Genomic DNA, 16,247 nt, shown 5'->3' with positions numbered 1-16,247 from the left:
ATTAACTAATTGGAGAGGAAATCTGATGGTTTTGAGGCACAGAAACCGATTCAAAGCGGGAGGGGAGGGTGTGAGAGAGTCCTTGGAGGGAAGTTCTGTCGGAGAAGAGAAAAGGGGAAAGGAAAGAAAAGCAGCAAAGCCGACCACCAGCGGCAGATACAAAAGCGAGGGGGGTGTGATTGGCAGGCGCGGCGGGCGCTGTCCGAGGTGCTGAAGTCGACGCTGCTGACCCCGGAAATCAGCCTGATCTCTCTTTATTGCAAGACAATCCCAGCCTTATAGAGAAAGAGAGAGAGCAGAGTTGGTGCGAGAGCTCATCTCCAGCTCTCTCCTCCTTCTCCTCCCCCTTTACCCCCTCCTTCTCCTTCTCTCTCATTCCCTCCTCCTTTTCCCTCCTCTTCTTCTTTTCCTCCTGGCCCAAACCGGGTGGGAACTGGGTGGGAACTGGGTGGGAACAGGGTGCAACTCCAAAGAAGACAGAAAGAGAGGGTGACCAATACCAAGACGATCCTGATCCTTATCACCATTGTTGTCCTATATACATAGACATATTGTCTCATAGACTCATAAACCCAGCTGTACCTTGAGCTCCTCAATGTCCAGGTTGGCCGATCTGTCCATCGGTGGGAAAGGGAGGCAATGGGAAGCCCCGAAGAAGGCGAGGAAGAAGCAGGAGCAGCAAAGAGGAGCTCCCTCCCGGCGTCGAAGTTGTGCCAATTTCCCCTCCGCTCGCCAATGACACATAGAGAGCAATCCTAGGCTGGGACTAACTCAGCCTCGTCCTCCCGGGGAATGTCATGCTCCGGGGCGGGATCCCAACCTGTCGGTCCTTCCTATTTTTCCCCCTCGATTCCCAGCGACAGGTGATTCCCACCCAAAGCAAAGGAAGCCAAGCGCGGCTTTTAGAAGCAAGGCACCAGCCCCATCCGAGAGGGAAGCCACCCGGCGGCGTTGTTGTCGGTTCTCCTTCTCCCCTCGGACGGCACCAATGCAGCAAAACCGGGAGAGGCGAAGAAGGAGCGTCCCCGGTTCGAGGCGGACGCCTTCATGGCTCCGATTGGGGAGGAGAGCCGCCTCTCAACCCTCCGACGCCTGAGCCGCCGGCTTCAGCCTTGGATGGAAAAGACCCAGGAAGGGAGCAAGGGAAGGAGAACCACACAAGGATCCTTTCCTCTCTCTCGCTCCCTACAACGGAGATTCACCAAAGGAGTCGGGGTGTCTCTATCCCTTGCAGAGAGTGGAGGGAGAAGAGCTTTTCCCCCCTCTCCTCTCTCTCCCCCCTTCCAATCCTCCTCCTCCTCCGCCGCCGCCTTCCCGGTCCTGTTTTTACTGTCCTTCACCGCCAGGTGACTGACTTCACTTCTCTCTTTCTCTCTCTCTCTCACGGCCAGCACGGAGGGGATTTCTCTCATCTGTCACCAGAAAGAAGAAGAGGGGGGAGAAAAAGAGGCAACATTTCCTTTCCTGACCAACACAAGCGCACCCCCTCTCTCCACACACAGCAGAGAGAGGGAGAGGGAGACAGACTCCCGGGTCCTAAAGCTTCCTTTTTTCCTTCCCCTGCTGTTCCTGAGGAGCGTTCCTGGGCTCGCATTCCAATGGAGGAGAAGGGGGGCGGGAGAAGAAGGAGAGAGAGAAGAAGCGATAGGGGAGGAGAGGGAGGGACAGAGGAGAGAGGGAGAGAGAGAAGGAGAGGGAGGAGGAGAGAGGGGAGAGAAAGAGAGAGAAGGATAGAGAGGGGGAGAGATAGAAGGAGCGAGAGGGAGGGAGAGAAGGAGAGTGAGGGAGAGAAGGAGAGGGAGGGAGAGAAGGAGAGAGGGAGAAGGAGCCAGAGAAAGATAGGAGGAGGAGAGAAGGTGGGGGAGAGAGAGAGAAGAGGGAGAGGGAGAGAAAAGAGAAAAAGAGAGAGAGGGAGATAAGGGAAAGAGGGGGAGGGACAGAGAAAGAGAGGGAGAGGGAGAAGGAGAGGAAGAAGAGAGAGGGGAGAGGGAGGGAGGGAGGGAGGAAGAGAGAGAGAGAAGGAGAGAGGGAGAGAGGGGATGAGAGAGGAAGGGATAGAGGAGAGAGGGAGTGAGAGAAAGGGAGAGGGAGAAGGAGAGGGAGAGGGGAGAGACAGGAAGAGAGAGAAGGAGAGAGAGGAGAGAGGGAAAGCCTTTCCACACAGCCAAATAATCCAGAATATCAAACCAGTTAATCCACAATATCTGATTTGAACTGGGTTATCTGAGTCCACATTGCCATCTATCCCATTCAGTGTGGATTTTATACAGTTGTGTGAAAGGGGCCAGAGACAGAGGGAGAAAGAGAGAGAGTGAGTCTCTTTCTCCAGAGGAAAAAGCTGAGTTTGGGTGTTTGTTGTTGTTGTTTTTTTTTGGAAGGGAGGGGGGCCTGCTACCCTCTCAGAAATAGATTTTTTAAAGTCATGCTTTATTATTATTATTATTATTATTATTATTATTATTATTATACTAATACAGTTCTCATTGGGAAGGCATGTACTGACTGACGGATTCAAATATTCCTGACCACTGGGGAGTAATACACAAAGGTAATTCACAGCATTCTCTTGGATTTCCTGTCCTAGCCATATCTGCCTCCCCAGTAGCCTGATATTGCCATGAATGCAGTCAATCAGAAATAAACTCTTCTCTTCCCTCTTTTCTGTTCCATCCCAACTTTTTTTGACCAGGGACCATTTTGACCAGGGGCCACTCTCCAACATTAGTGCCAAAAGGATTACAAATTAGTTTTTGGTCAGCTTTAGATTTGGTTTCGTAATTTGGCGTGCTGATTCAGAAAATTGCATTGGATAGACCACATCAGCTCTGGTTTCTGATAGAGAACATATGCTATACAGTAGTTGCCATCTGCTCACACACAGAAAACCATATATATAAATAAAAATGTAATGTTTGTTTGTTTGTGGGATTAACATAACTCAAAAACCACTGGGCAAATTGACACCAAATTTGGACACAATACACCTATTAGGCCAACGAGTGACCACCACTCATTAAAACACTGAAAAACACAGCAGAAGAGACTTTAAAAGCCAAAAATTTAAAAATACATTACCATGCATGCGCTAAACCATATATATACACATTTACACAAATACACACACACACATATAAACATATATACACACACAAAACACATATACACAGACTGGGCCACAGCAAAACATGGCAGAGAACAGCTAATATTTGATAAGAGGTTTTCACGAGACCAGTCGCTCTCATTGCAACAGTGCAGTAATGGTGAGGCTGTGAACCACATTTTAATTCTTGCAGCCCACTGGTGGTCTACGGACCACAGGTTGGGTACCACTGTCTTACATGGTTTACTTTTCTCTAGCTATGTCTTTAGTATAGGATTGCTACCTATTTTTTTTTTAAATGGTACCAGGGAATGGGGAATCTCATTAGGTTTCTCTCCCTACTACCCCAGTGGATATTTTTTTCTCTAAAAGTAGTGGTTTTATTTTAATTTATTTTTGAGAAAATTACAAACATATCTATGCTATAGTTGTGAAAGGATGGAAGGACTATTTGATTCAAATATTCCTGATCACCAGAAACAGTTGTGATGTAGAGAGGTAATTCGGAGCATCTCGGATTTCTCTCCTAGCAATTTCTACCTCCCCAGTAGTTTGAGGTTCCCATGAGCACAGAGAACCAGAAGCAACTCTTCTCTGCCTTTCCCAATTTCTCTTAGATAATAATTTACTTTTATCTAGCCATGCCTTTAGTGTCTGCCACCTATGTATGTTTTTTTAAAAAAAATGATTTTATCTTGATCAGGGATGAAAGCCAAAACAAATTGCCCCTGTTGTGTTCCATCCTTCATCCACTATCCTTTGCCCTACTTTAAGAGGCATTTTATTTTTATGGAATCACTCAACAGTTTCCAGACAGAAGGTGAAGAAGATATAGCTCTGTAGCTTGCTATTGATTGGATAAAAAGAAGGAAGAAGTTTTGTGACACATGGAGGGCCAAGGGGGTCTTTTCAACATAAGCTAAGAATTCCAAATGCTCAATCCTTTGTAATGTACTGCAGTAGATTAATATGGAATTCTCACCACTGGTATCCTGTTGGCACCATATAGGATAAATATTACAGATGTAATCACCTGTGGCACTCCAAGATGTTGTTGGATGGCCTATTTTGCAGTTGCTCATGATAGGATGTTGAATTGAAGGCCCTTCTACACAGCCACATCACCCAGAATATCAAGGAAGATAATCCATATTATCTGCTTTGTACTGGATTATCTGAGTCCACACTGCCATATAATCCACTTCAATGTAGGTTGTATATAGCTGTGTGGAAGGGGCCTGGCTCTCACAAAAGTTCAATAATATCTGAAGGACAACACAATACTACCTCAAAAGAAAAGACTCAACATTCCCTCTTGGTAGACATAAGGAACATCATCCTACCAAACTACAAAACCCACCCATCTATGTGAAGACCAGGACTCCATAAAATCCATAGGATGCAGGCTTTGCAGTTAAAGTGGAATCATAGTGCTATAATTATATAGTGTGAAAGGCCTCCTTGATTTCATAGACCTTGGGTCTAATTCATTATAGACATGATATAGATCCTTGGTTGTATGACTTTGCTAACTTCCATAGCTTCGTGGGTTGTTGTAGTTTTTTCGGGCTATACGGCCATGCTCTAGAGGCATTCTCTCCTGACGTTTCGCCTGCATCTATGGTAAGCATCCTCAGAGGTAGTGAGGTCTGTTGGAACTAGGAAAAAGGGTTTATATATCTGTGGAATAACCAGGGAGAGACAAAGGACTCTTGTCTGCTGGAGCTAGGTGTGAATGTTTCAACTGACCACCTTGATTAGCATATAATGGTCTGACAGTTCCTAGAGCAAACTTTTGTTGAGAGGTGATTAGATGTCCTTGTTTGCTTCCTCTCTGTTGTTGTGCTCTGGTAATTTTCCATAGCTTCATCCAGTGGAATCCTGAGTTTTGCAGTTGGATATGGCATTAGAGCTCTCTGCCTGAAAATTCCCAATGCCACTCCGCAAGCTGTAAATCCCAAGATTACATAGGATTGAACCATGGCAATTAAAGTGGAAGTCTTGTGCTATAAATGCATAGTGTGAAAGGATTCCTCATCTTTTCATGTTTTCTTTTGGGGTGGAATTGTGTGGCTCTACAGATGATCATCCGTGAGTTCTAGATCACATGCATACCAACCAATGTTGTTCTACAGTGCCAGATTTCTTCAGCCCAACCTAGAAAGCCTATGAATTGAATTTCAGATATTCTGAATGTATAGCATGTGTTTTTGACCATTAGATTGTACTTTATTTTTACTGTATCTGATGTCTACCAAATGGAGCCAAGATTAAAAAAAAAAAGCCAAAGTGGCAGAAACAGGGATGGGGGAAGATATGGCAAGAATTGAGGAACAAGATATGGTTAGTCTAACAATTGGTGATCAATGACAGAAGTAATCCCACAAGTCTTTTCATACATAGATTCACTCCTGATATTTCTCCCCCTCAAGCACATTTTTCCAACAATCTAATACAGAAGGGGAGAGAAAATAGTTGTTATTATTTGATCACAGTGATCCAGTAAACCTTGCTGGCACATGGGAAACTATCAGTAGATAGGGAAACAAAACCTTTGTTTTGTTTCTGAACTATAGACTTCCCCAATGAAATATAGTACAATTTTCCTTATCTGCAAATTGGATATCCATGGTTTTACATAACCATGCTCCCAAAAATATTCCTCACCAAAAGTGTTTGTGGGCCTCTCTAGGTCCTCCAGTGCAAAACTATGGTATGCTTCCAGCTCAAGTGAAATCTAAGTATTGAGTTCACTATTATCCATGGTTTCAAGTATCCATGGGGGTCTTGAAACTTATTTCACACAGATCAGGGTGTTGTACAGTATGCTTCATCGTGGTAGGTTATGGTGTTGGATTTGGGGTTTGTCCCTGGCTGTCGCTAAAGTACAATATTATCATTAGCACCGGTACTAATGCAGCTGCAAGTCAGCTGTATTAAGATCACTACTGACCGAAGAGTCATGAGTTCAAAGCCAGCCCAGATCGAAGTGAGCTTTTGACCAATTTGTGTAGCTTGTTGTCAACCTTTGCAACCCGAAAGACAGTTGCATCTATCAAGTAAGAAATTAAGGTGCCACTTATGTGGGGAGGCTAATTTAACTAATTTATGAGGCCATAAACATCTCCAGCAAGTATGCAAAGAATGAGGAAGTACTTCATCAGTGTCACAAATGGACGGTGAAGCAACAGCTCCCCTGGTGGCCTCATGAAGGCCAGAATATCCTCATGAAAAAGCTGGATTGTTAAATATCCTCAGAGTCTCTGTCTATATATGTGTCTATGGCATTGAATGTTTGCCATGCATATGGTTGTCTATGGCATTGAATGTTTGTCATGCATATGTACATTGTAATCTGCCCTGAGTCCCCTGTGGGGTGAGAAGGACGGAATATAAATACTGTAAATAAATAATAAATAAATAAATTTACAAATTAATATTGTAATTCTTTGCCAATTCCCTTCAGAAAAGAAGCAACAAATAATTTTAAAAAGTTTCTTTCCCCAACTCTGGAACTCATTACCTGGAGAGATTAGGAAAGCCCCTACACTAGAAACGTTTAAAAAGAACCTTAAAACCTGGCTCTTCCGCTGAGCCTTTGGCGAGTAGGTGCACAACATGACACTATTGCTCCCCTCAATGCTTCTGTCACTGGAGTATACACTCCCCAAATGTAGTTTAGTTTTACAACCTTGTGTGTCTCTATGAGCTCCCTGCAGATAACTTGCTCCTATTTTTATCTCATTAGAGTTTTTTTAAACATTTTATCCTGTACATGTGGCCCGCTCACTGTTACTGCAATTGTGTTTATTTGTAATGTTATTTTGTTACTGTATTCATGTTTTTTTTGTTTTTTTATGTAATTTTGATTATTTTGCTTGTTGTTTATGTTTTGGTTTTATTTTGCTGTAATATGTTGTCTGGGCTTGGCCCCATATAAGTCGCTCCGAGTCCCCATTGGGGAGATGGTGGTGGGATATAAATAAAGTTTATTATTATTAACCTTGAGGCTTATTCTGTACAAAATCTGCAAGTGATCTTCTTGCACAGAAAACAGCCTTCATGCATATGAAAGAGCATGTTTTCAGCAGAAGATAACATTTATGCAAATAGATATCATCCTCTGTGTAAAAAATTCCATATTCCTGCCCCAAATCCTTTCAATTCTACATAGAATGTAGGCCACTTCTGTACAGGAAACAGCATTATCTGTACAGACTTTTTTTGCACTGAAAATGAAAATTGTGTGCAAATGTTTCCAGAAGAGGTGCTGAAGAGCAAAAATTCTACTGTGGTTACGATTTGCCTCATCAAAGTTTGCTGACACTCAAGAAACATTATTTTTATCACAATTTTTGAATATTTTTGAATATCCTTTCAATTTCTTAAAATGCTTTCTCTTCAGATCATATAAATCTTTAACATTTTATCAAAAGGGAAACTCATAAGAACTTGTGCTTTTCATCACAAATCCTGAAATCCTGTTAATGAACATTCACATCTCTTGCAGGTCCTCTGATAGTGAAAGCCAAAGAGTAGCAGTATTATGGGCCCCTGGTATTTGTAGTTTGGTGAGGGCACCAGCACATTTTGGCATGGAAAACTAAAAACTTAGTAAAACTACCATGATCCCATAACATTGACTTATGATAGTTAATTCTACAGCCCATTGACAATAATTGGGTGCTAAAGCTTGAGCATCCATGACTAGTTAAAGAATGGTGTGAAATAATGAACATGTGCAAATACACTCCAGCTGTTTGCACCAATTGCATAATCCATCTTGTCTCAGTTTAGAGTTTTCTCGGCTAAGAACTGACCACAGAAGTGTGATCTTTTGAAGTGCATACTATGTACACTCTGACTTAAGGATACAATCCGTTTAAAACAGATTAATAATATTTATTTATCAGAGCCAAAATAAAGAATAATATATTCATCTAGCAACTGAAGCAGGCAGCCTTCCTGGCCAGAGAATTAGTGGTGTCCCCATTGATTCTGATGTAAGGAACCTTACATCAACAACTTGGATAGTTGCAGATCTGCTTTGTGGAGTAGCAGCTGAAGCATACTTAATACAGCCTGAATTTGTACATAATATCCTCAGAGGAATCTGTGGCCTCCTGTTTTCTAACTACCCACCCCATTTTTACCTCAGGCGTCTTACCATCTGTACTTCAGGAAGTTCCCCAATCCACACTACTACACTGTCCATTTTCCTCTGTATAAATTTGCTTTTGCCAATGCTACAAGTGGTATAGTGACATATTTTTGCCTATGCTCATCATGACATTCTCCACAGCAACAAAACAAAGAAAGTCCAAAAATACAGACAGGTCCATTATCCCACCTATTTAAGTCTTTTCACATTACAAAGATACAGCATTATGATCCCATTTTAACTGCATCCTTTGGAATCCTGAAATTTATAGTTTTTCAAGAAATCCCTCCTCTTCCCCACCTCCTTGCACAACATTTTCATGCATCAGGGGTATTGTGCAGATGGTATAGTTCCTTTGGGGAGAGGGGGCGGGATACAATAAAGATTATTATTATTATTATTATTATTATTATTATTATTATTATTATTATTATGGTATGTTTTTGGAGGGGGGAATGAGGGGCTTGAGGAGAGGGGGTGGTTGCCCTCCTGCTTCTTTGGGTTCCAGGAGGCCGAAGAACTGGGATGGCTGTGGGATTGGCCCCTGGGGCTGCAGAAGGCCAGCACCTGGAAAGATTCAGATCTTAGCTTAAGGTCCAGCTCTTTCCAGGTGTCAAATTAATGTGAAGTAAATTGGGAAAACCCATTTTTTCCACATTAATTCCCTTTTACCTGAGAACATCTCAAGTAAAAGCGAGACAAGTCCCACATTTTGAGCCTGTCTGGAAGGGCCCTTAGAATGCAGATTAATTGCTTTGAACTTGATTGTATGAGTCTACACTGCCATATAATCCAGTTCAATGTAGTCAATGTGAATTCAGAAACTGGATTATATGGCAGTGTAGATCCAGCCTGAATAGCAATGAGCTAACATTTTCATGAAGACATTTCTTGTTCCTGAGAAAATGCCTTTCCCTTATTTTCCATATATCCCTCTCAATAGTAATGGTTGTAGGCTACTTTTATATCACTCCAAGGAGCCCCTGGTGACACAGTGGGTTAAACCCCTGTGCCTGTAGGACTGAAGACCAACAGGTCACAGGTTCAAATCCAGGGAGAGCGTGGATGAGCTCCCTCTGCCAGCTCCAGCTCCTCATGCGGGGACACGAGAGAAGCCTCCCATAAGGATGGTAAAACATCAAAACATCTGCGTGTCCCCTGGGCAATGTCCTTGCCGACTGCCAATTTTCTCACACCAGAAGCGACTTGAAGCAACTTGCAGTTTCTCAAGTCACTCCTGACAAGACAAAAAACATATATATCACTCCAAGATCAAGAAGAATGCTAGATCTGGGACACAGTGAAAGATGCAAACTGGTAACTGAGTCTACGTTCTCGGTTTCTGCTCCTGTCACTAGCACCAGTAGCAGCTTCAACACTATCGTGCTGGGAGGGAGGGGGGGATAAAAGGGAGATGCTGTGCTAATGTTAATCCTGCCAGGGATTTTCCCTGGTGTCATAATTCACTCTGAGGAGAGAGAGAGAATCCAAGTGGATAATGAGTAGTCAAGAGGTCAAGAAGATGAGGAACCAACCTCTAGCAAGAAAGGCAGAATAGAGGGATGCACCAAAGAGTAGTCAAGATCCAGTTTTGAGAAATCAGGGAAGAGTCTCCCAACAGACTTGGGTGTCTTTGAGACGGAGCAAATAAAAGACCTTGCTCCCAGCATCTACAAGTTCCTCGGTGTCTGTCTTATATAAAGAGGCTAAAGCTGAATCTACACAGACTAAACAATGTGTCCTGACCTTGATTCCCAACCCTGGGGGAAACATGATATTCCTCTCCTTTCAATATAAAAACACTAATTTTTTGATGTATGGGGGCTTTAAGGAGATTTTAAAATATGTGTATCCAATTTATTCTGGTGCTTGGATAAAGAATGAGATTTTTAAAATATGTAACTCAACTCCAAATTGGATTTGTGATGGAATCAGGGGTGAGTAGTAGGGCTGTCCAAACACGAAAAAATTTGTTTCTAAACTCGATTCGTTTTTAGGGTTTTTTTGTGTTTCGTTATTTAAAAGAATTCCGAAATTTTCCTTAAAAAAAGTTCGATATTTACGAAATTTCGGAAATCATAAAACAATTACGAAACAATTACGAATCGATTCGTTAATGGCGGCCGCAATCGCGCAATACGCTAAAAAAACTTCTGAAGCTTCCCTCTCCCTCTGTTGTTGACTGTTGGTGTGATAATTATATTTTGTTTCACTGAGAAAACAAACAGCAACCCTAAAACTTGCACCAGACATGCGGAAATAATAACGAAACATTTACGAATCAATAACAAATCAAGAACGAAACAATTCTGAAACAATTCCGAAACAATTACAAAACGAATTGGAAAAATTCGTTTCGTTTTTTAGTTGCTCCTGAATGGTTCAATATCGCTTCGTTATAAAAAAAAATAACGAATTTTTACCGAATTACGAAATTACGAAACGAAACCGCCCAGCCCTAGTGAGTAGGGCACATTGGTGGGTGGTCACCTATATCAGGTCATCAGGTGCCTATATCAGGTATACCATCTGATCATTCCCACCATGGAAGGGTAGCTCCCTTGTTTGTATTAGCATCCAGAAAAAGGTGGTATTGTCCCTTGCACCCCTTTTTATTATTTGGTGTTTGTACATACACATTTGGAGCCCCCGGTGGTGCAGTGGGTTAAAGCACTGAGCTGTTGAGCTTGTTGATCGAAAGGTCGCAGGTTCGATTCCAGGGAGCGGTGTGAGCTTCCGCTGTTAGCCCTAGCTTCTGCCAACCTAGCAGTTCGAAAACATGCAAATGTGAGTAGATCAATAGGTACCGCTCCGGCGGGAAGGTAACGGCGCTCCATGCAGTCATGCCGGCCACATGACCTTGGAGGTGTCTACGGACAACGCTGGCTCTTCGGCTTAGAAATGGAGATGAGCACCACACCCCAGAGTCAGACATGACTGGACTTAATGTAAGGGGACTACATTTACCTTTACCTTTACATACACATTTACAGATCATCATTTCACCTCCCCCTTCTGTATCAGCTTCATTGCACACACTCACAGGTCAACACATCCCACCCTTCAGCTGTATAAAATCCACATTGAACTGTATTATATGGCAATCCTGGTCAAAGCAGATATTGTGGATTATTTGCCTTGATATTCTGAGTTATATGGCTGTGTGGAAGGGCCCACAATCAGGCTCACTTTACAGAATCTCAGAATGAAGAGCAAACAAAGGCTAGCAAGGTCTTTCATGAAGGTCTTTCATTAAGAAAATATGCTAATGTCTGCATGTGTTGTGAGAAGGAAAAATCCACAGCTGCCTTGCAAAATGGGGGTAATGGTTTTCCAAACTGATTTCAGTTTGGATGGAAACAGACGTGTCTGGCAATAAAGTAGTCACATCAAGGCAAGATTGCTATGCAATAGAGTTTGGATTGAACCGCCCCATGCAAATTTAGGGACAATTTGGCAGCTCCATGGGAACTGCAGGTGTACTGAGGCCCTCCCCGAACACTGTCAACCTACTGATATCTTAGTGGTAGGCATAACGCTCAGATATGAGACACTACTTACACTGAACATTTAAGGCAGATCACTTTACATTATATGATCAGTACAGGCTCATATAATGCAGTTTAACTGCATTGAGCTACATCATATAAGTCTACACTAACCATATAATACAGGTCTATCTGCATTAAATGCTCAGTGTAGATAAAGCCAGAGAAGCTGTTGGAATGGAGAAACCCTCTTTGTTCTAGAGAGGTTTGATAAAGCCCCATGTATTCAACTTACCAGTTCATGAGTTTCCTTTTTTTGTGTTTGTCAGGAGTAATTTGAGAAACTGCAAGTCGCTTCTGGTGTCAAAGAATTGTCCGTCTGCAAGGACGTTGTCCAAGAAACGCTGGGATTTTTTAATGTTTTTGCCATCCACATGGGGAGCTGGGTCTGGCAGAGGGAGCTCAACCCACTCTCCCTCGAATTCAAACCACTGATCTGTTGGTCAGCAGTCCAGCCAGCACAAGGGGCTCCTGTACATGGTGACCATCAGGAATTTTGAAGGGGTTTCTTGGTTAATGTATACCTAGAAGAGTTTTGCTATTGCCTGCCTTTGTATATACTCTGTAGCACCTGATATTCTCTGGAATTTCCCTTCCAAATATTCATGAGTTCCCAGCCTGTTCAATTTCTAAGATTAGATGGGACCTGGTGTCTTTGGAGTACTCTCTTCCCTAAAAAGGGTGGTGAATGTAAATAAGGCTATTGCGTACAGCATCATCTCTGAGTTTTATGTTTGACTTATAAAACATTGTCTTAAAATTTCACTCAAATGTACATCAACAATTTTCATCTTTGATTAAAATATCTGAATGAGAGTGCTTTGTTGTTGATTTGAAGAGAGATATTGACAAGCTGTTGTTGAAGAGAGATAATAACAAGCTGGAATGTGTCCAGGAGAGGGCAACTAAAATGATCAGGGGTCTGGAGAACAAGCCCTATGAAGAGCATCTTAAAGAGCTGGGCATGTTTAGCCTGAGGAAGAGAAGGCTGAAAGGAGGCATGATAGCCATTTATAAATGTGAGAGGAAGTCATAGGGAGGAGGGACTGAGCTTGTTTTCTGCTCCCCTGGAGACTCGAACACAATGGAACAATGGCTTCAAACTACAAGAAAGGAGATTCCACTTGAACCTTAGGAAGAACTTCCTGACTGTGAGAGCTGTTCAGCAGTGGAACTCTCTGCCCCTGGAGTGTGGTAGAGGCTCCTTCTTTGGAAGCTTTTAAACAGAGGCTGGATGGCCATCTGTCAGGGGTGCTTTGAATGCAATTTTCCTGCTTCTTGGTAGAATGGGGTTGAACTGGATGGCCCATGAGGTCTCTTCCAACTATGATTCTATGATATGTTGAAACAGCTCATTGCTCACAAAAAAGCGCTTTCTTAGAAAAAAAAACGTTTTCTTTTCTTTTTCTTTTTTTGCATTTGCACATTATGAAAGAAACCTTAACTCTTGGTCAGGTTTCCTCTTTGGTTGGAAGAAACGGATTAAGGGTAAAATCACTTAGAGTATCTGGCAAATCCTCTGCCTTTTAGCAGAAGACGGTTCTCCCAGGAACAACAGTTTGTCATGGAGGCTGCTGCTAGCCCTTCACATGCATAAATTATTTCTCTGTTCAGTGCTACAGATATCTGAGGGCATAATCAAGTCTTAGTGCTGGAGGGAGGTACTTTTGTTCTCAGAAACGGAGCCTGGAATGGAGCCATTTTGCTTAATCTCTGTGAGACATTCTGCTGTAACTTTGAAAAGACAGCCGCTTTACAGCTTCAGTGTTCTCCTCCACTTCTTAGCCACACGGAGGATTTCTTTAAATACCTTGAGGCAGTCAAAATGTTCACAAAGACATTTTCGGTTTTCGCTAATTTTCATTAAAACACATCGCACTGGCAAACTGAGTGCGTTCAGTGGGAATGAACAAGACAGAGAGACGGGATGAATGCCGCAGATTGTTCCGGAAACTCATGGGAAAGGCACAGCTAGTCTCTGTGAAATTCCTCTGTGTCTTGATTGACGGATCACAAACCAGAGATTCTTCCTATAACTGTAAAGGTGAAAGGCAGCAGACAAGGTCTTCATTGTACTTCCTGTCCCACTCTCGACCCTTTTGTCTTTGCAGATTGTCTTATGCAGTAAAACCAGAGCGCCATGAAGCACAAAGAATTTTCTTCCAGTAGTTGCTGTATTACAATATCCAGCTTCCCATACCATGGCTACAGTGGCAAAGGCTGATACATCAGAGTAATGTTTAAACAATAAATCTCCTGATCCAGGGTCTTACAAAAAAGCTGCCAGTGATGCATATGCATGTATATGAAACTACTGTATGTAACTAGGAACATGGTACAATTGGGGAAAGTTCATTTTCACTTATTTGCATACCACAGTTTGTATAAGAAAAATAGATCATTAAGTTACACATGTGCACATGAAATTAAATTTACATAGAGCCAAGAATATTTGCTTGAGATAGTGTTTCTCAACCCAGGAGTTGGGACCCTTGGGGGGGGGGTCATGAGGGGGTGTCAGAGGGGCCACCAAAGACCATCAGAAAACACAGTATTTTCTGTTGGTTATGAGAGTTCTGTGTAGGAAGTTTGGCCCAATTCTATTGTTTGTGGGGTTGAGAATGCTCTTTGATCATAGGTACACTATAAATTCCAGCAACTACAACTCCCAAATGTCAAGTCTATTTGCCCCAAACTTCACCAGTGTTAACATTTTGGCATATTGAGTATTTGTGCCATGTTTGTTCCAGATCCATCATTGTTTGAGTCCACAGTGCTCTCTAGATGTAGGTGAACTACAACTCCAAAACTCAAGGTCAATGCCCACCAAACCTTTCCAGTATTTTCTGTTAGTCATGCGAGTTCTGTATGCCAAGTTTGGTTCAATTTTATCATTGCTGGAGTTCAGAATGCTCTTTGATTGAAGGTTAACTATCAAACCTAGCAACTACAATTCCCAAATGACAAAATCAATCCCTCCCAACCCCACCAGTATTCAAATTTAAGCATATCAGGTATTTGAGCCAAATTGTCCAGTGAATGAAAATACACCCTGCATATCAGATATTTACATAATGATTCATAACAGTAACAAAATTACTTTTGTGAAGTAGCAACGAAAATAATTTTATGGTTGGGGATCACCATAACATGAAGAACTGTATTAAGGGGTTTTGGCATTAGGAAGGTTGAGAATCACTGGCTTAGGATATGTTATAAAGCTTAACATTACTGTTAGCAACAGCCTCTTTTTTGTTAGAGCACTCATAAATAACCCACTCCCTATCCAAAACCATAGGCCAGTTTCTCTATCCTGCTTCCCTATAAATAGCTCACAGACTGGTCTTGAAAATTCAATATGCCATCTTCCCTCATATTCTTACCTCAAAACGTTGAATGTAGTTTTCAGTTTTGTTCAACTGCTATAGTTACAGCTCTGGTATCACTCACAGTCATTCTGATCTCTGCATATTGTTGACAGTTGCCTTGGTAGTCTCACACATATTTTTCATACCTTCTCTTGATTTTCCTGCAAATAATATCAGCTCACCTGGCATCCAAATTTAGCAGATCATAACAGTTGGTAAATTATTTAAATCATGTAAATCATATAAATCATATAATATAAATAACCACACTAATTATTGCACTGGGTTTTGCCACTACTTTTCCCACTAGATCCGCAATGAGCATTGACCTGGGAGACCAACTATATTTCAGCTATTTGGGAACTACACATAGATGAGAAAGACCCAAATTCAATTCTACTCTTGTTGCTTCAGCTCATTCCATTCTTGCCTCATCCTACCTCATTATACCCACTATAATCCTTGTCCTGATCCTGCATCATCTTCTTGCTCCATTGGTATTGCTCCTCCTTCTCACTGTCTCCCTATAACTTGTATTTTTGAAAACAATTGAATAATATTAACATACCAAATAAATTGTGAAAAATAAACATGAAGAGTACTTGACAATTTAATAATTACAATTTATTATGGTTTGATGAAATTTTATAGTGCTTTGTCCAGACAGTTTTATTTTGTTACATTTTCCTTTTATTCATTCTTATGGCTTTGTGCTGTTTTTTCCATGCAGTGTTTAAAAAGTACCAAGCTATCCTATATAATTGACAACACAAAAACCGAAGAGCATCCAATTGTAATATATATACAGAAACTGGAAGAGAGTCATATCACGATTTAAATCTTGACAAAGCTAAACATTGGCTAAACATACAGTAGGATGCTTGTGTGTCATAAAACAAAAGACTACACATAGGCTTCTGGAATGGAAAAAGTTAAATGAAAACTTGAAATCCAACCTTACCAATTATTCAAAAAGGTACCAAGTTACTGGAGTTGTGCGTTGAATTTGTTTCTCCCATTTCATTTGTTCTTTTGTTCCCTTCAGGAGCACAGAATGGGAAGGCCTCTCT

General features: G+C 41.8%; 1 protein-coding gene across 1 annotated transcript in view; it reads right to left on the bottom strand.

Moving 5' to 3' along the window:
* SGCZ (sarcoglycan zeta) overlaps positions 1-1,586 on the bottom strand; it is a 699,685-nt gene extending 698,099 nt beyond the window's left edge. The window contains exon 1 of the mRNA XM_060778556.2: positions 583-1,586. Within this exon, the coding sequence (XP_060634539.2) occupies positions 583-744 (162 nt within the window). The 5' untranslated portion in view covers positions 745-1,586. The remainder of the gene's footprint in view (positions 1-582) is intronic.
* Between the last annotated feature and the right edge of the window lie 14,661 nt (positions 1,587-16,247).

This window comes from Anolis sagrei, chromosome 5, assembly GCF_037176765.1.
Source record: "Anolis sagrei isolate rAnoSag1 chromosome 5, rAnoSag1.mat, whole genome shotgun sequence".
In the NCBI taxonomy this organism is placed as follows: domain Eukaryota; kingdom Metazoa; phylum Chordata; class Lepidosauria; order Squamata; family Dactyloidae; genus Anolis; species Anolis sagrei.
The sequence above is the reverse complement of the archived record's forward strand: the minus strand, read 5'-3'. Positions and strand labels throughout refer to the sequence as shown.